Source organism: Schistocerca americana, chromosome 11, assembly GCF_021461395.2.
Source record: "Schistocerca americana isolate TAMUIC-IGC-003095 chromosome 11, iqSchAmer2.1, whole genome shotgun sequence".
In the NCBI taxonomy this organism is placed as follows: domain Eukaryota; kingdom Metazoa; phylum Arthropoda; class Insecta; order Orthoptera; family Acrididae; genus Schistocerca; species Schistocerca americana.
Genome location: NC_060129.1, coordinates 76,604,734 through 76,630,301, shown reverse-complemented (window position 1 = coordinate 76,630,301; position 25,568 = coordinate 76,604,734). Strand labels below are relative to the sequence as shown.

The 25,568-nt window shown below is 41.4% G+C and overlaps 1 protein-coding gene across 3 annotated transcripts in view; it reads right to left on the bottom strand.

Annotated features, from left to right (window-relative positions):
• LOC124553802 (sorting nexin-13-like) overlaps positions 1-25,568 on the bottom strand; it is a 419,627-nt gene that overhangs the window by 208,936 nt on the left and 185,123 nt on the right. For 2 of the 3 annotated variants that reach the window (XM_047127777.1, XM_047127778.1), the window contains exon 10: positions 4,360-4,455. The exons of the other annotated variant lie outside the window; for it this stretch is intronic. In XM_047127777.1, the coding sequence (XP_046983733.1) occupies positions 4,360-4,455 (96 nt within the window). The remainder of the gene's footprint in view (positions 1-4,359; positions 4,456-25,568) is intronic. 3 annotated transcript variants of the gene reach the window in all.

Sequence of the window (25,568 nt, the reverse complement as noted above, 5' to 3'; positions counted from 1 at the left end):
CCTTACCCCTAGTGAGATATGCCTCTACATGCTTAAATTTGTCCTCTAGCCATTTTGCACTCATTTCTGAGACGTTTGTATTCCCTTTTGTCTGCTTCATTTACTGCATTTTTATATTTTCTCCTTTCATCAATTAAATTCAATATCTCTTCTGTTACCCAAGGATTTCCATCAGCCCTCGGCTTTTTACCTACTTGGTCTTCTGCTGGCTTCAATATTTCATCTCTCAAAGCTACCCATTCTTGTTCTAGTGTATTTCTTTTCCCTATTTCTGTCAAGAATTCCCTAATGATCTCTCTGAGACCCTCTACAACCTCTGGTTGAACACTAGACACATGAAAGAATGTGTATTTTATCTACATGCCCTATTTTTCCACGTAATTTCCATCCTGTTCTATGGCCTTCCTCCAGCGCAAAATGAGGTTGTGTACGCCCAGCACAAAATGAGGGCGTGTACCAATTCTTGTCCTGGTGGTGGAGCCAGTGATTCACTGTGTGAATGACCTCATCGTCCTCAAAATGTCTTCCACGAATGACATCCCTTGATGGCCCAAACAAGTGGAAGTCTGAGGGGGCTAGGTGAGGGCCGTAGGGCGGATGGGGTAACGCTGTCCGACCCTGTCTTGCGATGTGTTCAGCAGTCCTCAGACTTGCGTGGGGCTGAGAGTTACCGTGTTGCAGCAAAACATCTCCCGGGTTGCTGTGGCACCAAAGTTGCCGGAAGCAGGTCTCGAGTTTTGTTAATGTGTCGATATTTGCTTCTGAATTAATGGTGCCACTTCTTGGAATCACATCAATGAGAATCACACCTTCACAGTCCCAGAACACGGTTATCATGACATTGCCAGCGGAAGCATTGCTCTGAATTCTTCTTGTGTGGGGAGTGGGAATGGCGCCATTCCATCGACTGTCATTTCATTTCAGGCTCAAAAGGTGAATCCAGGTTTCATCACCTGTCGCAATCGGGGACAAGGCGGCCTCCCCCTCAGCTTCAAAATGTTGCAACAAATTGAGACTAATGTTTTTTCTGTGCAATTTGTGATCCACCATTAGCCACTGCGGAACCCATCTAGCACACACTTAAGTATCCGAGAGAGTGGATAATTGCATCTATACTTCCGTTGTCGATTGACAGCTGCAGCACCAACTGCCGAGTTTTAATGTGACTGTCCTTGTGAATGACATCAGCAGCTCGCTGCAACACGTCTGGTGCGATAGCTGTGGATGTGCTCCCCGACCGCTGCAAATCGTGGAGCTCCGACAAACCGCCTTCTGATGAATTCACGCTCCGTGCCCAGTGACTAACTGTGCTTCTGTCGACAGCAGATGCTTTGTAGACTTTGTACAAGCATTTGTGAATATTGCCTACAGTTTCTTCCTCTGTAGTGAGAAATTCAATGATGGCAATTTGCTTGTAATGTACATCACCTACAGATGCCATTTTGAAACTGTCCTGCAGCTACGCTATCTGTCAGAAGTGACAGAAACTTGGCGCGCTCACTCGGGAGACTTCAAATAATACATACGTAACGTTTCATATTCGTAGCATTGTTTTCAGCTGAGGGGGCAAAAAAAAAAAAAAAAAAAAAAAAAAAAAAAAAAAAAAAAAAAAAAATTGCTGCGCTTTACTTTCTGGGCAACTCTCGTATCATTTACCAGTCGCTTAGCAATGGATACCGTTTCTCTTTAAACACACACACTTAGTTGTTTAAGTATGCACATAAAGGAATGTATATGTGTACACGTAGAAAAAATTTCGAACTCCACTGTAAATTAATTTATTAAAAAATAATACAAACACTTTGTTTGGACTGGACAAATTTTGTATGTTTCTTGTGCGAAGTGTGGACTGTAGAATCAAACTTTTTCCAGAGGTCACATTTCCTCTTATGGAGCAAATTTGCAATTGCATACAATGCACGACTTAATTTTTGCCTTACACCCTCCACAGTTTGAGATCATCTCATGCCGGGAGTTAGTTATCTTTCCCCGTCAGTGTTACACTAAAAAAAAAAAAGGTTCAAATGGCTCTGAGCACTATGGGACTCAACTGCTCAGGTCATAATTCCCCTAGAACTTAGAACTACTTAAACCTAACTAACCTAAGGACAACACACACATCCATGCCCGAAGCAGGATTCGAACCTGCGACCGTAGCGGTCGCGCGGTTCCAGACTGTAGCGCCAGAACCGCTCGGCCACCAGCGGCCGGCTGTTACACTAAAATGGCAAGCTACTGCACTGAATGTCAACAGTTTACACTCCTGTGTGTTTTAGTAAGAGGAGATCAGTCAACGAGTTGGAAGTGACTTCAGCACCCTGTTGTCAGGTTTTTCAAGCTCTTGCCAATACAGGGTGCCTGTTAAGTCATTCCCCATTTTTAAACAGTTGTAATTTCTTTATTTATGAACAACTTTTCTTATAACTACTTTTTTCTTTAGAAACGGCACTCCTTGAAGTAGTGTCCAACATTTTTTTTTCTTTTGTTTCAGTTGGAAAGTGCTGCCTGTGTCGAGTGTGAAAGAATGGGTCAAAATAGTAGCTTGCTATGAGGTCTGGGGATCTGTGGTGCGAGTACAAAGGTGCTGGAGGGCTGAAAGATAGATCCGTGCAACACTGAATGCAAAAAAATTTAAAAAAATTGCCATTCCAAACCAGTAACAATGGGGAGTGTTGTCAATGCAAAAATATAGGGAAGTCTGTCAACTTGAGGACACCACAGAATATTGACAAAGTTTGTGAAATGTTCATGAGGAGCCATAAGAAATCACTGCACCAAATATCTAGTGGAAGTAGTCTTTCACATTATGGAGTTGGAACAAGTCTTAAGAAAGATCTCATTTTTACATTGTGAAAGCATATTACGTGAAACAATTCTTTTCTGCTGACTGCGGCAGAAGAATAGTGTTTGGAGAAATTTTTTTGGGTTGGAATGATGGTTGGCCTGAACTTTTTGAGAATATTCTGTGGACTGATGAGGCAGTTTTCCATGCTGCATCATTCGAAAACAGGCATAACTGTCATTATTGGGAAGCCAGAAACACACACGAATGTGTTGAAAAAGCACAGGGGCATCCAAAAGTGACAGTATGGCGTGGTATCACGTCACCTGAAATTGTCAATCCTTTCTTTCTGGGGAACAGAATGAATGGCAAAGACACCTAGAAATGCTGCAAGATCGTGTATGGCCAGTAATTTTATAATGGAACAACCGACAGCTTCACTTCATGCTGGACAGAGCTACCGCACAGTTTGCAAGTGACGCCCACCAATGGCTTCACGATCACTTCCCTGGCCGTCAGATTGGAAGATGTGGAGCACACGAATGGCCTGCCCGGAGCCCCGATTTAATGCCTTGCGATTTTTTCTCTGGCAGTTGGCTACGGGGAGGTTTACAAGAGGAAACCGCAGGATGTGGATGAATTGGAAGCAGTAACATCTGTGGCATTGGTCAATGTTCTACTTAACACATTGCATGCAGCAGTATCACATGCATCAGTTCACTAAAAAATGGTTCAAATGGCTCTGAGCACTATGGGACTCAACTGCTGTGGTCATAAGTCCCCTAGAACTTAGAACTACTTAAACCTAACTAACCTAAGGACAGCACACAACACCCAGCCATCACGAGGAGTTCACTAAAAAAGTGTGTAGAGAATGCTGGAGCTTATGTGGAGGTTAAAAATGACAACCTCAAAATGATGTTTTTCACAAAAGGAGTTCTACAAAAATTGGTTCATAAATAAAATAAAATATAACTGTTTAAAAATAGGGAGTGACTCGTCAAACACCCTGTCAGTGGGAAGAATGCCAGCGAGTACAGCAATGATGTAATGGTGGCACCTCCACTTGTACTGTACACAAATCTCAACATTCGACTCTTACTCGCTCTGTTTCTGATCTCTAGCACAGGTACATATAGATAGTTTGACTTGCTAAACTTGTTTGAGTTGAAACTACTAAGTCTTTCTACGTTCCAATGTCTTCAGCAATAGGAGATGAAATGATACAACAGAAAAACATGCCTCAGACAATGGCCTATCGCCAATAAAACAAAAACAAAAAAAATCACCAAAGACCCAAAGTATACCCATCCACAGAATTGAAGCACCTGCCCACTTCCGCAAGCAGAGCACACACAAAAGGCAGCCGGATATCCCTCCACTGGTACAAGCAAACAGGTGAAGCCGCAAGCAGACACCCAAAGCACCACATTTGCAAAGCAGACACAGAAGAGCAGAGCAGCTGAGCCCCTCCGACAGCTACGACACTGACAGCAGAGAGAGAGAGAGAGAGAGAGAGAGAGAGAGAGAGAGAAACACACATAGACAGATAGGCAAATTCAGCTCTCTTGCCGTACCTTCCGGCGAACCCGAGTCCGGGGGGACGGGCACGGGCACGCCCAGGCTCCCGTCCACACTGGCACACGTTGGGGTGCAAACTACCCCATCCGATCCTGCACATGGCCACAACTCTGCTGAATGGCGAGCTGTGTTACTGCTAAGTACTAGACCGTACACTAAAACTACATACTAACGCTACACAGTACACCACGACACCAGCTACACGTAAACACTACCGACACAGCACAAATATCGACAGTTGTAAAGGCCCGATACGTCGAATTATATTACGTACAGTATTATTTATGACAAAAGGAAAAATCGTATCAGAAAACAGTAAGATTACAAGGACACAGAAAGGCTTCAGGAGATGAAATTTCAGTACTGATTACATTTACATACAAAGGTAAACACCAATAGCCCAGTTTTCACAAGTATCAGTTCCTTCCCCAACAGGAGACATGGACAGCTTGGAAAGGAATGAAAGGTCACTTAGGCCCCAATTCAAGAGAGAGGGAAAGCCTGTGTGTGTGTGTGTGTGTGTGTGTGTGTGTGTGTGTGTGTGTGTGTGTGTGTCGATTAGCTTTATATATTACAAAACACCTTCTTTTGAGGAATGTATGAATAAAACAATATTGTATGCTATAGGTAAAATGAATGAGGCAGGACTATTTGAAATAAACTGGCCTTGTGTTTGAGATGATCTGAATCTCCATTTAAATCTGCTTATATACTTCGCAAGCTACCGTACGGTGCAGAGCAGAGGGTATCTTGTACCACTACTAGTCACTTACTTTCCTGTTCCACCTGGAAATAGAGCGAGGAAAAAACGATTGTCTATAAGCCCCCATTAGAACCCTAATTTCTCTCATCTTTGTGGACCAGAAACATATGTTGACAGTAGTAGTAGCACTGTGCAGTTGGTCTCAAGTATCAGTTCTTTAAATTTCTGCAATAGTGACTCGTGAAGAGTATATTTTCTCCCCTGTAGGCATTTCCATTTGAGTTCACAAAGTATTTCTGTAATATTTTCGTGCTTATGAAACCTACCGGTAACAAATCTAACACCTCTGGTGGGGATCCCAAGCACTCGAGCATTACTCGAGAATGGGTCGCACTAGTGTTCTATATACTGTCTTCTCTACAGATGAGTTACACTTTCCCAAAATACTTGCAATAAACAAACTCGAGCATAACTAACAACCTGGAGCGCTCATTCCATTTTGTATAACATTGCAATGCCTAGATTTTTAATTTATGTGACTGTGTCTGTCAGCACATTACTAATGCTGTATTCCAATGTTATAGGACTGTTTTTCCACACTAATTTACATTTTTCTGCATTTAGAAAACTCACATCCATTAGAAATTTTTGTCCAACTCATCTCGTATTCCCCTAGAGTCGGTCAATGACAAAGCCTTCCTGTATACCTGCACACTAGAGCCTCATCAGCAAACAGCTGTAAATTACTCTTCACTCGGTCTGTCAGAACATTTATGCACACAGATAAGAGTGGTCCTCATACACAGCTGTAGGGCACTCCTGATGATACCCTTGTCCCTAACGAACACTTGCTATCGAGGACAACATACTGGGTTCTACTACTCAAAAAGTCTTTGAGCCACTCACTAATCCTTACATTCAGACCTTCGTCAATTGTCTGGGTCAGGGCGCTGTGTAAAACACTTTACGGAAATCTACGAATATGGAACTCGCCTGTTGCCCTACATTCACAGTTCACAGGATATTGCATAAGAAAAGGACAAGCTGAGTTACACACGAGCAATCCTTTCTAAATCCGTGCTGATCTGTCGACAGGAGCTTCCCTGTCTCAATGAAATTTATTGTATTTGAACTTCCAGAATTCTGCAGCAAACAAATGTGAAGGATAAGAGTCCAAAATTATACAGGTCAATTCTTTTACCTTCCTTACATACACGAGTCACCTGTACTTTTTTCCAGTCACTCGGGGCTTTGCCCTAGGCGAGACATTTGCAATAAATGCAAGCTGCGTAAGGGACTTGTGTCACACAGTACTCTCTGTAAAACAGGACTGGGAGTCCATCCGGACCTGGAAACTTACCTGTTTTTGACTTTCTCAGTTACTTCTCTAAGGCAGATATACCTATATGTTCGTCACGCGGGCTCTGTGCTACAGACAATGACTCGTTTGTACGACCTTCCTGTGTGAATGATTTCTTAAATGTGAAAAGTAAATCTTCAGCTTTCCTTTTGACATCACCTGTTTCCACAGCAAACTCATCAATGAATGGCACTTACTGATTTTACGTACAACCAGGATTTTCTTGGGTTCTCACCAAAATCTGGCATTGGGTGTGACAGTGGGAGTTGTATGCTTTGCTTCACACAGTGATGACCTGGCAGATGCACAAATTATTTATTTATTTTTTTTTTTTTTTTTTTTTTTTTTTTTTTTTTTTTTTTTTTTGCCAATAGTGGTACAATCCCTGTTTCCTCAGCAGAGTGGTACATCCCTGTTTCCTCAGCAGTTTCTGAATTTGATTATTAAACCATGGAGAGCCTTTTCCATCCTCAACCCTTTCGCTGCTGTGGGCATGCACACCAGTTATGCTACACCGTTCCCCAGGTGCTGTCGGATGTATAAGTGCTGCTGTTTGGGTTTTCCTACACTGCCACGGATATCTGAAAGCATCCCGAGCCGCCGACCTCTCCCTGCTACAGTCGAGTTACTTCCGTACCTCGGTGAATACAAAAGTTTCGAGTATTTACCACATAATGTATGTGCCTAATTGCATGTTATCATTTTAAATAAAATTTCAGTATCTTCTTTATCTACATTCCATTCACTGTGGTGTACGAGCTAAAATCAACCATACTCAAAATTTACACAAAGCATTTCTACCTCTACAAACTCTAATTTACTTAATTTGATGAAGCACAATAAGTATGAGCGACAATGGAAAGGAATTCAATTCTTTATCGAGTGATGAGATCGGACTGTAGAATGTGCAAGAACATTTTTTTTTTTTTTACCTAATAGTTTTCAAAAAATCAAATGAGAAGTATTTCATATTGGCTGGAATTCCATCTCTCAGCACAGACACCGTCATCTGGTGAAAAGTGTAGATCCAATACAAAAGCTACCTCGCCACGGAATGCAAAGAGCACATTTTTAGCTGTGAAATGGTTAATGAACTTGCTTGGCACACCCATCTCCAGAGCATGATTTACAATCAGTTTAAACTTTGCTGTAATTCTTCCATGTCAGTTGCACTGGAACTAAATGGTGTCAATACAGTGTCTAAATGGGATCCTAATAAATGATTACCTGCTTTTTTCTAGTATAAATACTCTCCTAGACTTTTTGACAGATTTATTAATTTTATTAACCATCACCAGTGTGATGATGATGATTGGTTTGTGGGGCACTCAACTGTGTCATCATCAGTGCCCATACAAAGTCCCAATTTTTACACAGTCCAATTTTTTCACAGTCCAATCTAGCTCTTGTCACGAATGATGATGATGATGAAGATAACACAAACACCCAGTCCCAAGGCAGAGAAAAATCCCCAATCTGGTCAGGAATCGAACCCGGGACCCCATGATGCAGAGACAGCAACCCTAGCCACTAGACCACAAGCTGCGGACCCTCGCCACTATGATGACATCACGATCGCTAATCCCTGGCTCTATAGTGACACTATCAATAAGGTTTGTAGCTACAAATCTGTTTATGCTAATCTGTTTATGAGCCATCTGGAGGAGATCTTCGTAGTCTCCCAAAACACCAAACCCTTAGTCTGATGACATCTTTATGATCTGGACTCATCTCTGCTGGCTCCATCTGCACCTCTGCCCACATTAAACCCACCAACCACCAACAGTACTTGCATTTCTACAGGTGTCATCCCATTCACACAAAAAAAGTCCCTCCCATACAGCCTTGACAGACAGGCAGTATGCCCCAGGAACTAGTCCACAAACAGATTTCCTGTGCCATTTCCCCACACACAACCAATCTCGCCTCCCAAGAACCAGCTACTAAGGAGTGCCCCCTTTGTCACCCAATACCACCCAAGACTGGAACAACTCAACTACATCCTCTGTCAAGGCTTTGATTACTTATCATGCCCTGAAATAAGTGACAGCCTACCCGAGATCCGTCCCACCACTCCTGAAGGGGGGCCCGCCAACCCGCCCAACCTCCACAACATCCTAGGCCTCCCACGGGCTTATCCTACCCATTAAGAGGCCAGTCACCTGTGAAGGCAGCAACGTCTTACACCAACTCTGCTGCAATGATTGTAAAGCTTTTTATATTGGTACGACTACAAACCAGCTGTCAACCAGTAAGAACAGCAACTGTCATACTGTGGCTGAGAGCACAGTAGACCAACCTGTGCACAACATGCAACTGAAGGTACCTAACAGTTTCCACCCCCACATCCACTCATCTCCTCCCTTTTCAAAGTCCATCACAATCTCTTTGTGTGCCACCTCTTCCAACATACCCACCCACCCTTTCCCCTTCCCTGTTCCTCTCATTTTCCACTCTCTGTCCCTCCCCCTCTCCCCGACACACCACCTCCTAATGCTTTGCCTTGCTATCTAGCCCCCGCACACCCTGCCAGGCAGCATTCTGCTCTCCCCTCTCCCATACCCTGCTAACCCGGACCTTTCCCTGCCCCAAAAAAAACTCTGAAACTGATTTGTATTCCTCAAACAATGGAAACTCCCGGTTGGAATATCAACAATATTAGGAAAAGGACAGATTGCTACTCACCGTAAAGATGACGACCTGCTGAGTTGCAGACATGCACAATAAAAAGATGGTTAATATTATAGGTTTCGCCCAAAGCCGTGTTTGGCACAGAAAACCACACACACACACACACACACACACACAAGTAATCTCATGCACACATGACCGACCCTAAGGCCGCTCTGACTGGAATGCAATCTGGAGTGGGACGGGTAAGGGGCAGGGATAGCAGGATACACGTATGACAAGACTGCCAGGTGTAGCATCAGAGGGTGTGGGGTGCGGGAATTCTGAAAGCGGAGGGTGGGTGGGTGGGGGCGGGGGGGGGGGGGGGGGGGGTTGGGGAGCAGCAGGGGGAGAGGACTGGGAAAGGAGAGGCCTGGAACAACTGAACCACATCCTTTAATCATAATACCCTGAAATGAGGGTCATCCTATCTGAAATCCTCACTTAATGTGGTGTTCTGTCGCCCGCCCAACTTACAAAACATTCTAGTCCACACCTACACCCCTGCCACTCCCAGCCCTTGCCACAGGGATCATATCCCTGTGGAAGCCCCAGGCGCAAGACCTGCTCCATCAACTGACATAGCACAACCTATTCCAGTCCTATCACAGGCTTATCCTACACCATCAGAGGCCGGGTTGCCTGTCAAAGTAGCTACATCATATACCAACTCTGCTGCAAATGCTGCGCACCCTTTTATGTTGGTATGACTGCCAACTAGCTGTCCACCAAGATAAACAGCCACTGCCAAACTGTGGCCGAGAATAAAGTAGATCGATTTCTATGGCTGCTTCACAATTCAGGCCATCTGGAGCCTCCCCTCCACCATCAGCTTTTCTGAACTTCACAGATGGGAGTTCTCCTTACAACAAATTCCCTGCTCCCGAAATTATTTTGGCCACAGCTCACACCATCCATCCAACAGTTTCATCTCCCTGTGTCATACCACTACTCCATTTTCATGTGCCTCATGGTGTGCCACCCTCTGCCAACATCCTGCCACCCTCTGCCAACATACCTGCCCATCCTTTCTCCTAACCTGCTCCTCTACTTTTCCCACATGCCAGCTCCCCATGTTGCACCTGGCAGTCTCTGGAAACCCCACTCTTCTCTCCCCACACCTGTACCCTGCTATCAGTCACATTTTTCTGCCGCCCCCTCCCCCTCCAGATGGCTATACATGACAGTCATATTCTGGTCAGAGCAGCCAGTGATAGTGGTGCTGTCTGTGTGCGTGTGTCTGTGTGCGTGTGTGCGTGCGCGCTTTGTTGAGCAAGGTTTTGGCTGAAACCTATAACACGTAAACAGTCTTTTTGTTGTGCCTGTCTGCAAATTGACAGGTCATCTTTACACTGAGTCGCAATCTATGCCTTTCCTGATATTGTTTATTTTTATTCCTGGCATACAAAAAGACGTCAGCACAGTAACTACAGTAGCAACTCAAACTATCGATTGTAAACAGCAAATGCGCATTTGACAGTCAGTTGTGAGTGGGTAGTGTTAACTTGGGGGCATGCAGCCATTGTGTGAAAACACTGTCAGGTCAGAAATCACAATTGAGAGGCATCTCTAATTTGAGTTTTCAAGACATTCTCCGGGAAGAGAAAACTGTACACAAAGCTTGTCCCACACCCCTCAACTCCCGAATGAATACGTCGTTTGCCTGTCAGAACTTGATCGAAATGAAAAACACAAACAATTGTATTCTGGGGGAAAAAAAAGAAAAGTCATTGCAGATGACAACACACACAAAACAACAAAGTTCAGAAATTCACAAGAAGCGTCAACGCGTCGGTGACATAACAGAAATTCGAGCCAACGTCACACACGAGTCGAACATCGCCTGCAGTGCCTCTCCTCGGCCTGTGACCGTATCGGCTGGAATCTAGATGACAGTCAGATGAGTCCTGATTTCAGTTGGTGAAGAGCTGGAGGTAGGGTTCGAGTGTGGCGCAGACCTCGTGAAACCGTAGATCCAGTTTATCAAAAGACACTGCGCAAGCTGGTGGTGGACCCATAATGGTGTATGTTGCAACTGACTGGGTCCTTCAGCCAAACTGAACTACCTGGAGACAATTTTCAGCCAGTGATGGACTTTGAGCTTCAAAACAATGACGAAATTTTTATGTCACAATACTCTGTGCATCACCAAGCCGCAATTGTATGTGATTGGTACGAAAAATGTTTTGGACAGATCAAGTGAATTATTTGGACACCCATATTGTCCACCACGAATCCCATCGAACATTTCTGGGACATAATCTAGAGGTAAGTTCGTGCAAAAAAATCCTGCACCGGCAACACTTTCGCGTTTTTGGATGGCTAACGAGGTAGAGTGGCTCAATATTCCTGCTGCGAATTTTCAGCGACTTGGTGAACCCGTGCCGCATCGAGTTGCCGCACTGTGCTGGGCAGCAGAAGGTCTGACGTGACATTAGAAGGCACCCCCTGACTTCTGTCCCCTCAGTGTAATTCCATTGTCATAAGTTCACTGCTACATATTTTTGATAAACGAAGCATTACCTTTTGATCTATCCTCGTATATGGCTTAATAAAACAACAAAAAGTCAATTATTGATAAAATTATTTAATTGGAGCTTTTGCTTCTCATCCCATACGCTAAGTCTCACCTGACCCGCGGATCTGGGCGATTTTCCCAAAATCTACCCCTTTTCCTAGACCTCTCCAGTCCTTTTCCTTCACCCTTTTTCCTTCCCCTTCAACCCTTCTGCCTTAAGGAGCAGCCATTGGCTCCAAAAGCTTGCCAATCACAACAGTCTTATGTGCGTGTTCAGCAGCTGCTCGGTTTGTAAATGGCTCGATGAGCACAGTCTTTCAATATTGAAAAGAAAATCTTCTGTTGTACACTTTACAAAGCCACGAATTCAATCGAAGATACCTTTCAGTTAGGAAATAGAATTTCCTGGGGACAATTTTATAGACACACGTTTCACACGGATTAACCACATAGACTACATTACAAATAAAACCGAACAATCTATTTATGTTATGAGGTCTGCAGCTGAGACTCAGTGGGGAGCTCCTCCTCCTGTTCTGCTGATAATACACAGAGCACAAACCTTATGGTAAAAGTTAAAAACAGCTCTGTCTCAACTTGACAGTCTTCAATATAGCTGTCTCCTGATAAGTATAGGAGGAATGCAATTCACACCCATTAATGCTTTGTTGACTGAAGCAGTGGACAAGCCTCTTTCAGTGAGAAGACGTCCATTAGCAATGAAGTTCTTACTACCGAAGATACGAGACTCAAGTTACACTTTACATGGTCACCTGTGTCAATTACAGGCAAAGGATCACATCAGTAGTTTAAATCCGAATCAATTTCACTCACGGCAGCTCCTGTTATTAACAGCAGTCACTATTCGAGAGGTTCAACATCGTAACACTACAACTGATGTGGGTATTCCATTTAAATTTGCATTTAGTTGCCAGTCAAGCAATGCCACAACTCATTATTCTAATTTGATAAGGCACTCTTCCTATACTTGGAGGAATGATGTTATGAATGATTTTTGAAGTTGGCACTGTTGGTGTATAAAGGCAGGTCAAAAATGGGATACAATGGTTTGGCTGGCTGTGCTTTTCATGCCCACAGCTATCATAGTGCAAACAATTTATCATCCCATCACACTTCTACACAGCAGAAACAATAGCCATAAAGGAGGCACTATTATTTGGTAGACAAACAGGACATCGTTAACATTGGAATTATTTCAGATTGGAGAAGTGTTATTCAATGCTTGGAACTATGATACAAACAAATATATAGCTGAAATTATCCACACAGTGATGCAAAGCAATGACAAAGGAATTGTGTCTTCTTCCATTTGGACTCTCACTTACTCGGGCATCACATACAATGAACAGGCAGATCAACCTGCGAAGTCAGCAGTTACGGCAGGAATTTTTTATCACTTGAGAGTTCCTAAATCTGCGGATTCAAGAGAAAATTAATATTTATTTTGTTAGAATATTGGATGTTATCTCTATCTAATAAGGTCACAAGGTATGCATTGATACAAGAATCTATCCCCTATAAACCTTGGTTCCAAAACACAAAGTTGTCCAAGGAAATTAATAATTAGTGTAATTCAGATACAGTTCAATGACTGGCATTTTCCAGACTGTCTTCACCAAATAGGAATCTTTGCTTCTCCTTACTGTGAATGTGACAACACCACCTATGCATATCTAAATCTTTCTTTTTTTTTTTTTTTTTTTTTTTTCTTTGTCCAAAGCACAGTATGCACAGACTGGTGTTTATGGAAGACTTAAAGAAAGAAAACGTTCCGTTGCCTTGCGGCTTTGCAAGTATATTTCTTTGGCAATATTTATGATGTATTATATAAGACATGTGAGTGGCTGTATGGTTCTATTTACCAAATGTCAAAGAAACAAAAGAAAAAAATAAACAGGTTGTGGATGATAACTGCTTACAGTGTACCACAGTGGTGTACGGGAAGCTTGCATTTATCGTGAATCTCTCACCCGGCACAAAGTCCCAAGCAAATGAGAAAAAGTGCAGGTGACTTCAGTATATAAGAGAGGCAAAATAATGGATCCAAGAAATTACAGACCAATATCTCTAACTTCTGTTTGCTGCAGAATCCTTGAAAATGTTCTCAGTTCGAATATATTAAACTTTATTGAGAGTGAGAAGCATATGTCCATGAAGCAGCATGGTTTTAGAACGCATTGCTTGTGCGGAACTCAGCTTTTCTTTTCTCACATGATACACTCAGCACCACGGATGAAAGGCAACAGGCAGATTCCATATTTATAGATTTCTCGAAAGCATTTGACACGGTGCCTACTGCAGGCTGTTAACGAAGGTACGAGCATAGCTCACAGATATGTGATCGGCTCGAAGTTTTCTACAATCCAGTATGTTGTCCTCGATGGTGAGCGTTCATCAGAGTCGAGCATATTGTTAGGCATGCCAACTTTCAAAAGTGAAAAATCAGGAGAATTTTAGCGGTGTACTATTGTGAATTACAACACATCCCTGACGATCAAAGTTGCAATAATTCAATAACTGTAACAATTCAATTACATTTGCTTTATTATTTGCATGTAAATACTAAATAATGGACATTACTGAGCCTTTGGACTGCATAATTTATCATTCAACATGCTGAACAATATGAATGATGAGCTCTGCAGGTTTCTTTGGATTCACACACATTCAAATGAAGCACTCTCGAGGGAACTACAGTTCAAAATTACGATCCGAGGAAACAAATTAACGTATATTAGATTTCTGTTTTGACATTAGCACAGTTTTTGCATGAATAAATCACTGTTAAATGATCACAGGTTTTCATTTCACAATGCAACCCACATTTGCATGGCATCTTATCTTTCCCAAATTTAAATCAATTTTATACAGGATGTATATGTTAGGCTTAGCAAATAATCTGAATAGTTTATCGGTCTGAATTTGTCTGATTACGGTAGTTACTTATTCAGCACACCCGTAGCTGACTTAGCCTTCTTCAAAAACTCTGAACTAAATTTCTGCTCAAAGTACTTGCCTTTTTGAACTGATTTTAAAATCAAAAATTTCTCCAAAGACGTTTCTGAAAGCATGGACGTGAACTGAGTTTCGGTCTTTGTAACTGTGCTAAAAATTCTCTCACATTCCGCATTACTATGTGGAATTGACAAAATAGGCATCACCTTTGCAATTTTATCATATTTTTCACCCTGAAACATTTATCTCTCTAGCTTCCCCCTAGGCAGCTTAATTCCCCCTAAATTTAGGGGGAAATCCCCTAACTTGGCAACACTGCCTTTTAGACACAACAATCACTTCACTCGGAACAACTATCGACTACTCCTCGTCCACGATAACTTTGCGATTGCACTGGTGCTACCAGAAGCTGAGGAAATTGGCACTAGTTGAAAGATATTCATTTGCCTCCGAACGCTGCCAACGATAAGTTCCTTACTTCCTCGTAGATACGAAGCGTGAGCTACGCCTACTGCCGCTCCCGACAGCCACCGCACCAATCTACCAAGTTAACATACACAAGCAGCAGCCATACCTAGTCATCCACCAATATAGTGAAGGTGCAGGATTTTCATATTGTAAGGAAAGTATTGAAACTGCTCTGAAAATTGGGAGATCGATCTCCACTGTCGGGAGATCGGGAGGAAGAAGGAAAAATCGGGAGTCTCCCGCTTAAATCGGGAGAGTCGGCACGTCTGCATGCCCCAGGGAAGTGTGACACAACTGCTGTTGTTTACCATATACATAAATGGTTTGGCAGACAGGGTGGGCAGCAATCTGCGGTTGCTTGTTGATGATGATGATGATGATGCAGTTTCTGGTAACATGTCGAAGTTAAGTGAGTTGGAAGATACAAGATGACTTAGACAAAATTTCCAGTTGGTGTGATGAATGACAGGTAGCCCTAAATGTCGAAAAACGTAGCGGATGAGTAGGAAGAACAAAGCTGTAGTGTTCAGATACAGTATTACTAGTGTCCTGCTTAACATAGTCAAGCCATTCAAATACCTGGGTGTAACATTGCAAAGCAATATGAAATGGAACAAGTATGTGTGGAATGTGGTAAGGAAGGCGAATGATCGACACTGGTTTATTGGGAGAATTTAAGGGAAGAGTGGCTCACCTGTAAAGGAGACTGCATACAGAATGCTGGTGCAACCTATTCTTGCATACTGCTGGAGTGTTTGTGGCCCATACGAGGTCGGATAGAAGGAAAACATCCACGCAATTCAGAAGCAGGCTGCCAGGTTTCTTACCGGTAGGGTCGAACAAAACATAAGTGTTATGGAGATGCTTTGGGAACGCAAATGAGAGTCCCTGGATGGAAGGCAACATTCTTTTCAAGAAAAACTATTGAGAAAATTTAAGGAAACAGCATCTGACGCTGACTGCTTAATGATTCTACTGTCACCAACATAGGTAAAACGACTGTCTGTATGCCTCTATATGAGTCCATCACAACACTATATTTGTTATTTCAGATGTAAATCATGGTAGCAAGCGTACGTTTCTCTCAATGTAAATTGTGTTGTTCGATAGCAATGAACACTTAATTACTCAATAATGTTTGAAAAATATAATGTAATAATTCTGGATTACTGATTTAGATATACAAAATGTATTAAACATTGTTTGAGATCCTATAAGAAAGGGCAGCATACCCCTTTCACAACATGACAATGCAAATAAAAATTGTTGAATATTTCAATGAAAATAATCAATTTTTGACAATGTAATGTAATTGCATAGCTAAAAAGTCCCACCAAGGAGAACACAAAAATGTTTAATTTATGCAAGCTTTCTGAGCCAGTAGCTCCTCCTTCCAAAGGAAGAGTCGAAAAAGGGGAAGGAAGAGTCGAAGAAGGGAAAGGAAGAGTCGAAGAAGGGAAAGGAAGAGTCGAAGAAGGGAAAGGAAGAGTCGAAGAAGGGAAAGGAAGAGTCGAAGAAGGGAAAGGAAGAGTCGAAGAAGGGAAAGGAAGAGTCGAAGAAGGGAAAGGAAGAGTCGAAGAAGGGAAAGGAAGAGTCGAAGAAGGGAAAGGAAGAGTCGAAGAAGGGAAAGGAAGAGTCAAAGGGAAAGGAAGAGGGGTGAAGCAAAGGAATGGGGAGGTTTTGAAAAGGGGTACAGTTTGGAATAGTTTGTGCACGAACTGACCTCTTGATTATGCCTATAAATGTTTGATGGGATTCATGTCAGTCAATTTGGATTGCCAAATCATTCACTTGAACTGTCCAGAATGCTTTTCAAACCAATCGTGAACAACTGTGGCCCAGTGAAATGGCATATTGTCATTCCATCACTGTTTGGGAATGTGAATTACACGAATGGCTGCAAATGGTCTGCAAGTAGCCGAACATAACCATTTCCAATCAACAATCAGTTAAGTTGGACAAGAGGACCCAGTCTATTCCATGTAAACACAGCCCACACCATTACGGAACCACCAACAGCTTGCACAGACCCTTGTTGGCAACTTGAGTACACGGCTTCATGGGCCCTACACCACACACTACCACCAGCTCTTACCAATTGAAATTGAAACTCATATGATCAGACAACACTTATGCCTGACATGCTCTCATTTTTTGACTCGGGTTTGAATTACGTATGTTCTGCACAGTCTAATGCATGCACTGCTCTAACACTTTAATGTGTAAAAATTATTGCATGATTACAGTACTTATAATTAACACACGTAATGAGTGCAATCTGTCGTGATCATCAAAAGTGTATAGGGTATTTGTTATTGAAGTCAGTGACTGCTGAAAATGGTGTATCTCATTTGGGACTTAATTGTACTACTACAGTGCGAACTTCTTTGTTAACGATTTACTAAAGCACTGCGCTAAATTTGAACTGTGTCAATTTTGTATAAATGTGAACTGTTTAGTTTGCACTACAATTGAAAACTTCACCACGGCTTTGTAGCTTGGGTCTGTATAACTGCTCTAATAATTGTTCACAGCACAGAAACTTGTAACTGTAATTAATACCTCAACTTGGCAAAGAATGCAGTATGTGTTATAAACATTTTTGAATGCTATCATCCCACATGTATGTGAACTTTCAGCTGAATTACAAGTCAGTACCATCACAATAGAAGGAGGAGCTTAGTGTTTAACGCCCTGTCAACTACGAAGTCATTAGAGAGGGAGCATAAGTTCAGATTAAGAAAGGACAGAGAAGGAAATCAGCCTTGCCTTTCAAAAGAACCATCCTGGCATTTACCTGAAGCGATTTAGGGAAATCACGGAAAACCTAAATCGGGATGGCCAGGTGCGAATTTGAACCGCCGTCCTCCCAAATGCGAGTCTAGTATGCTAACCAATGTGCCACCTCACTCGGTCCATCACAATAGGAACCTCAGGGTAAGGATAATCATACGGAATCGAGAGAAAGGTCATAAGGTTAGACAGGTTCGGACTGTTTACAGGCGCGACCTCCACCAAACTGGCCGTGAACACGGATGGCTGTAGAATAACTGTCCACTATGTAACCACCAGTACGCACTTGCTGAACACGCATTGCAGCATGACACGAGAGACCCCGAGTGCCTAGCTGGTACGCCACACGGGCTATCTGGATCCTCCCCCAGATACTAGTTTTAGTTCTGGATAAGGGAATTTACTTTCAACACATCCAAACATATCAACATCCTTCTGGGCTCAACCATCATTAATATGGCCCTGTCCTCTTTTTTTTCATTACACTACACTCAGTTTTGGAAAGATCATCATCAAAAGTTGGCAGAAATATAAACATTTATTGACATATAAAAGGCATTTTGTATGGCTGACTTAAAAGTTATTTAAAATAACGTTCCAAGTGTAACTTGACTGGGAGGACAGGCAACTAATTTTAGGTACATGCAGAAGTCAAGTACTGAACTCGATATTAATGGTAGCAAGAAAGAAGCAAAAACCAGAAGAGGATTGAGACAGGGGTGCTGTCTATCATCTTACCTATTTAATAAGTTCACATAGGAGACACTGACAACAGTGAAAGAAAAGAAGTCTGGAATCAAAATTGACAGTATACATATTCACTCCACCACATTTGCTGATGACACTGCAACAGTCGCAGACTAGGAGGAGGAGGAGACAAATAAAATGCTTGGCGTCTTAATCGAAATATAACAAAACTAAAAATTAATGACAACAAGACAAATTGCCCTCTCTCAGTGACAATGGAGGAATACAACTGAAGAATGGCGCTGGCAAGGAGTACCTTGCAAAATAAAATGAACATTCTGCTGAAAAAGCACATCAGCCTCCTCATTAAGAAGACCTTTGGAACGAGTTTCCCGACATGCAGACATGAAACATGGACATCAACAAAGCGGAAGGAAGCTCACCTCAAAGCTGCAGAAATCTAGTTCTGGAGAAGAATTACAAGGACTGATTGGACTGACAGAAAAATGAATGACACGGTTGCATGAGAAATAGAAGAGAAGAAAGAACTACAGAAAGCTATGTCAACTTCGACTTCTTCTTCTCCTTTCCCAAGACTGGTTTGATGCAGCTCTTGATGCTTCTCTATCCTGTGTGAGCCTCTTAATCTCCACGTAACTATTGCAACCTACATCCTTCTGAATGTAATTACTGTATTCATCTTTTCATCTCCCTCTACAATTTTTAACCCCCGCACTTTCCTCCAATGCTAAACTGGTGGCTCCTTGATGCTCCAGAATGTGTCCTACCAACCGATCCCTTCTTTTGGTCCAGTAATACAGTAAGTTTCTCTTCTGCCCAATTCTGTTCAGTATTTCCCCATTAGTTACATGATTGGCCCATCTAATTTTCAACATTCTTCTGTAGCACCACATTTTGAAAGCTTCTATTCTCTTATCACCTAAACTGTTTATTGTCCATATTTCAGTTCTGTATATGGCTACACTCCAGACAAATACCTTCAGAAAATACTTCCTAACGCTTACAGCTATATTTCTCTTCCTCAGAAACAATTTTCTTGCCATTGCCAGCGTACATTTTCTATCCCCTCTAATTCAGCCACCATCAATTATTTTGCTGCCCAAAAATCAAAATTCATTTACCACTTTAAGTGTCTCATTTCCTAATCTGATTTCTTTAGCACCACCGATAATGTCCCTACGTAATATAACATTATTGTAATATTCCGGCTGTGAGTACCAGTGATAATGCGCTACTGTAACTGAGACGACAATGCTCTTTGCTGTGTGTGTGTGTGTGTGTGTGTGTGTGTGTGTGAGTGTGCGCGCGCGCGCGGGGGGGGGGGGGGGGGGGGGCGGTTGGCATCTAGCCTTTTTTTGCAATTGTTGGAGATAGGGATGCTATTGAAGGGTATATATATAATGGAAGGAAACATTCCACGTGTCTGTATGTGTGGATGGATATGTGTGTGTGTGTGCGCGAGTGTATACCTGTCCTTTTTTCCCCCTAAGGTAAGTCTTTCCGCTCCCGGGATTGGAATTACTCCTTACCCTCTCCCTTAAAACCCACGTCCTTTCGTCTTCCCCTCTCCTTCCCTCTTTCCTGATGAGGCAACAGTTTGTTGCGAAAGCTTGAATTTTGTGTGTGTGTTTGTGTGTCTATCGACCTGCCAGCGCTTTTGTTCAATATATATATATATATATATATATATATATATATATATATATATATATATATCTTTTTTTTTAATTTTTTTTGAGGGGGGGGGGGGGGGGTGGTCCAGATAAGTTTGCATATAGATGTAATTTGAAGTGTAGGTGTAGAGGAGATACAACTTGTAATCGCAATTATGAAGAATAAAACATCTCTCTCATGAGAAAGAAGGTAAATGTTGTCTACAATCGTTTACAGGATGTTGGATCCCCTGACCTTCATAAAACTATTAGTGTGTTTAGCAATCCAATGCAGAGTAATTTCTTCGCAAATTAACAATACCGGGCGAATCTGCTACCATCACGGTCTGAACGACATGAATTATTTCGTCATCAGCTTGTGTGTTAAAGACATTCCCTAAGCGATCAGTTTGTTAGTAAGAAGATATCATACTGTCACTGTTGTTCAACCTTCTCATTCTGAAAGTGTTTCCAGAAAATCTTATGGCGATTGTGAGTACTTTAGCTGCCACGAGAGACGGAGTGTTCACCACGACTTGTAGCAGTTTTCTCCAACTTTGCCTGGCGCTCTCTGAGAACCAGAGAAACGGAAACCTCCGACAGCCAACTCATCTTGTACCTAACCCAGCCACGAAGAAAACATATTTTACCTATAGTCAAATTTTTTCGCAGATTTTTATATTAGACAGATAAAAAATTTTAAAATCTATGCATCTACGGAAAAAATCAAAAGAGAGTTTAAACGCAGAACCTGTCCTATCTGTGTAAAATGCAAAGTACAACTCACTGGATATGTGACTTGCTACAATTTTCTTTTACAAAACATTGTTGAAGGGGAAACTGTAGGAAAGAAAACAAGGTGACAATGGAAAATGTTCTATATGGGGCAGTCAAATGAAAGAGAAACAGTTGGAAGACAAGTAAGTAAACTGCTTATTGTTTCAAAATCAATCACCATAATGTTAATACACGTATCCCACTGTGTGACACGACGCTCAGTGTCTTCAGGGAAAAATGTTTGCAGGTGTCTACAAAATCGTGATTGTATCCAGGTGGGCAATTCTTCATTTGAAGCAATTGACAGCCACAAATGTCTTTCTTGAGAGCTCCAAAAATATTAAAATCACACAGGGAGAGATAGTGAGTGTACAGAAGATGTGTAAAGGCTTCCCAGTGAAACTTCTCCAGTGCAGTGTAGACAACAAACAGTGTCAGAGCCCCAGAGTATTTGATTATCAAAAGGAGATGGTTGTGACCTATACAACATATCGGTAACCATTACTTCTCAGGAAGCACCTCTGCTTGACCTGGAGTTGAGTGGGCGTTCAGGTAGCACGAGCAGATACACACTGGGGAGGTCACGAGTAGTGGATATCTCAGAGGGGGGTGGGGGGGTGGGGGGGGGGGGGGGGGGGGGGATTTGAAAATTTGGGTCTGGCAGGAGGCGCACCAAGGTAGTCTGTGCAGTTGCAATGATCGGTGAGTCCAGATGGCTCAGTGATCAGTGCATCCCATGTTAAAATCCCTGTCTGGTACAAATTTCCAACTTTCCACATTGATGTAAATATTCCTTTGTGTCTTGATTGATACTCACTATAGGATCAAAACTGTACCTTGTTCTTTTGGATGCATCTGAAAGAGGCACACCACATATACCTTTTATAAAAGTTAATTGAAGTAATCACAGATCCACGGTGTTTTAAACATCCCAATTGCACCAAGCAGGCAACAGCAACCCTATATTGATGAACTGGACATGTGCTGGGACATGACGGGAACTTGTGGATCTGCCCACATCCTACGTACAGTCCAGGGCCGTGGCAAGTATTACAGAAATGCTCTGTGAACTCAAATGGGAATCCCCATGGGCAAGATGATGTTCATTTTTCAAAGCATTATTCAGAAATTATGGTTACCTGACACTGTCAGCCGTATTGGAGCTGATCTCAGAACCTAAACAGAGTTGTTGTTGTTCATCCGGATCGCTTAAAAATATACAATGATTACTCATTTCAGTGAAATTAAATTGCCGTCTTCAGATCATTTGTATATAACTAACTTTTTATTTTACAGGGTCAATTAACTTCACTGACTGTTCACTCTAATTGAAGTACGTAAAAGAACAATTACGGAAAATTCTAACATCAAATCAACATAAAATGCATACAAATTCAAAGTAAACACATCTTAGAGAGAGAACATTTCTATCTCTTGTCAAACAATAAGAGAACAGCTGAGAGAATATTGCATAAGCTGTGTAAAAAAATCCTTTCATGTTGTGTCCTTGTTGACATCTAATGAGAAACTGTTACAAGGCTACCAACAGAATACATTGTGTTTTGTGGTTCCACCAGATGGCAGCATTCTGTTACAACACACGATTGATTACGTCTTCAAACTAGAATGTAAAGAATATTTTTTTAAAAATATTATACATACATATAAAAATCCATAAAAGTAAAAGAGTTATTTATCTGGTTTTCCAAACGTATACATAAAAAAAAGTCATTACAAAAATATTTTTACTGTATCTTATATCTGTGTTATGGTCACTGTTACCAGATACATAAACTGATAAACTATTAATGTTACGATGATAAATCCTTGGTATAGAGAGATTAAAAATCGCTACCACATCATATGAGGTAATGGTAGTACATATTGTGAAATGGTAAAACCACTTTTAACTTTCATTACTTGGCATATTCTAAGAACTTGGTACTACATTGATAGTTTGTTAATATATTCTTACCTGTAACATAATTCTACATGATATTAGGCTGGAAGCTGCTGCAATAGCTTCAAACAGAGCTCACCAGTGTGCTTTATAGATAACTACATGCCACCTCTGGTGTTTTTATGGTTCCACCTTGCAGCCATCGTAACCTAGACCATGGTTCAAATAACAAACTTAATACAATACAATAGACCTCGAGGTAATCAGCATACATCAGCTGATCAGTGCAGACACATTATTATACAAGACTCTACCCCACTCGTAGTAAAGTTACACATCACATCACTGTTTTCCAATTTTTAATCTCTGTATACCAAGTATTAAAACTGAAGAAACTGCAAAAAGGTCAGAATTTAAGGAGGTGGGACCTGGATAAAGAACTGAAAGAACCAGAGGTTGTAGAGAGTTTCAGAGAGGGTATTAAGGAACGATTGACAAGAACGGGGGAAAGAAATACACTAGAAGAAGAATGGTTAGCTTTGAAAGATGAAATAGTGAAGGCAGCAGAGGATCAAGTACGTAAAAAGATAAGAGCTGATAGAAATCCTTGGGTAACAGAAGAGATATTTAATTTAATTGACGAAACGAGAAAACATAAAAATTCAGTAAATGAAGTAAGTGAACAGGAATACTAATGCCTCAAAAATGAGATCAACAGGAAGTGCAAAATGGCTAAGCAGGGGTGGCTAGAGGACAAATGTAAGGATGTAGAAGCATGTATCACTAGCGGTAAGATAGATACTGCCTACAGGAAAATTAGAGAGACCTTTGGAGACGAGAACCGCCTGTATGAACATCAAGAGCTCAGATGGAAAACCAGTTCTAAGCAAAGAAGGGAAAGGAGAAAGATGGCAGAAGTACATAGAGGGTCTGTACAAGGGCGAAGTACTTGGAAGAGCAGTTGAGTGGAATGGACAGGGTCTTGAAAGGAGGATATAAAATGAACATCAATAAAAGCCAATCAATGATAATGGAATGTAGTCGAATTAAATCAGGTGATGCCGAGGGAATTAGGTTAGGAAATGAGACACTTAAAGTAGTAAATCAGTTTTGCTATTTAGGAAGCAAAATAAGTGATGATGGTCGAAGTAGAGAGGAAATAAAATGTAGATTGGCAACGGAAAGTGTTTCTGAAGAAGAGAAATCTGTTAAGATTTAAGTGTCACAAAGCTTTTTCTGAAAGTATTCATATGGAGTGTAGCCACGTATGGATGTAAAGCATGGACAATAAATAGTTTAAACATGAAGAGAATAAAAGCTTTCGAAATGTGGTGCTAAAGAAGAATGCTGAAGATTAGATGGGTAGGTGACATAATTAATGAGGAGGTACTGAATGGAATTGGGGAGCAGAGGAATTTGTGGCACAACTTGACTAGAAGAAGGGATCGGTTGGTAAACACATTCTGAGGCATCAAGGGATGACCAATTTAGTATTGGAGAGAAGCGTGGAGGGTAAAAATCGTAGAGGGAGACCAAGAGATGAATACACTAAGCAGATTCAGAAGGATGTAGGTTGCAGTAATTACTCGGAGATCAAGAAGCTTGCACAGGATAGAGCAGCATGGAGAGCTGCATCAAACCAGTCTCAGGACTGAAGACCACAACAACAACATACCAAGAAGTTATTATCATAACACTAATAATTTACACTTTATGCATCTGGTCAAGGCGATCACAACACTGATATACAACAGCAAAAATATTTTTGTATTTTTTTTTTTTTTTTTTTTTTTTTTGTTTTTTTTTTTGTTTTTATGTATACATTTGGAAAATGTGGTATATAGTGCTTTTACTTTTATGGATTTTTATATGTACAAAGAATATAAAAATACATATAATTCCTATTTCAAAGACATAATCGCACATTATATAAGACTGCTGCCATCTGGAGGCACCTCAAAACAAGATGTATTCCATTAATGCGTCATAACAGTTTCCAAATCAGATGTCACGGAGGACACAACCTGATATCATTTTATACAAGTCTTATGTTTTCTATCTGTAAATATTGTGCACTGTTCGCACAGCAATTCTCTTACTGTGTGATGAGAACGGTACTACAGAATGTCATCTCTGTAAGGTACATTTATGTCAAATTTGCATATATTTTATGCTGATTTGACATTAGAATTTTCCACAGTTGTTCTTTCATGTACATTACAGTTGTGTCCAATTAGTATGTACAGTCAATGAAATATAAAAAATCTGTTCTATACAAATGATCTGAAGATGGCAATTTTGCTGAAACTAGCAACCATTCTGTATTTTTATGCTATCTGGGTGAATAGGAAGAACAACCATATTTACTATTCAGAAAATTTAGAGAACCAGCATCTGAGTCACAATGCAGATCAATTCTACTGTCACCAATAAACATATCACTTCACTTAAGGACTGCAGAGACAAGATAAGAGAAATCGAGGCTTGTACAAAGGCGTATGCTCCATTTGCTAGTGAAACAGAAAAGATAGTGACAGGCAGCAGTGCAAGGTACCCTCTGCTATGTACCATAAGGCAGCCTGCAGAGACTGTTTGTAGACATACACTATCATCTGCGAAAATTGCAACACCAAGAAGGAAATGCATAAATTCAATTAATTTAACACCACAGGTTAGGTAC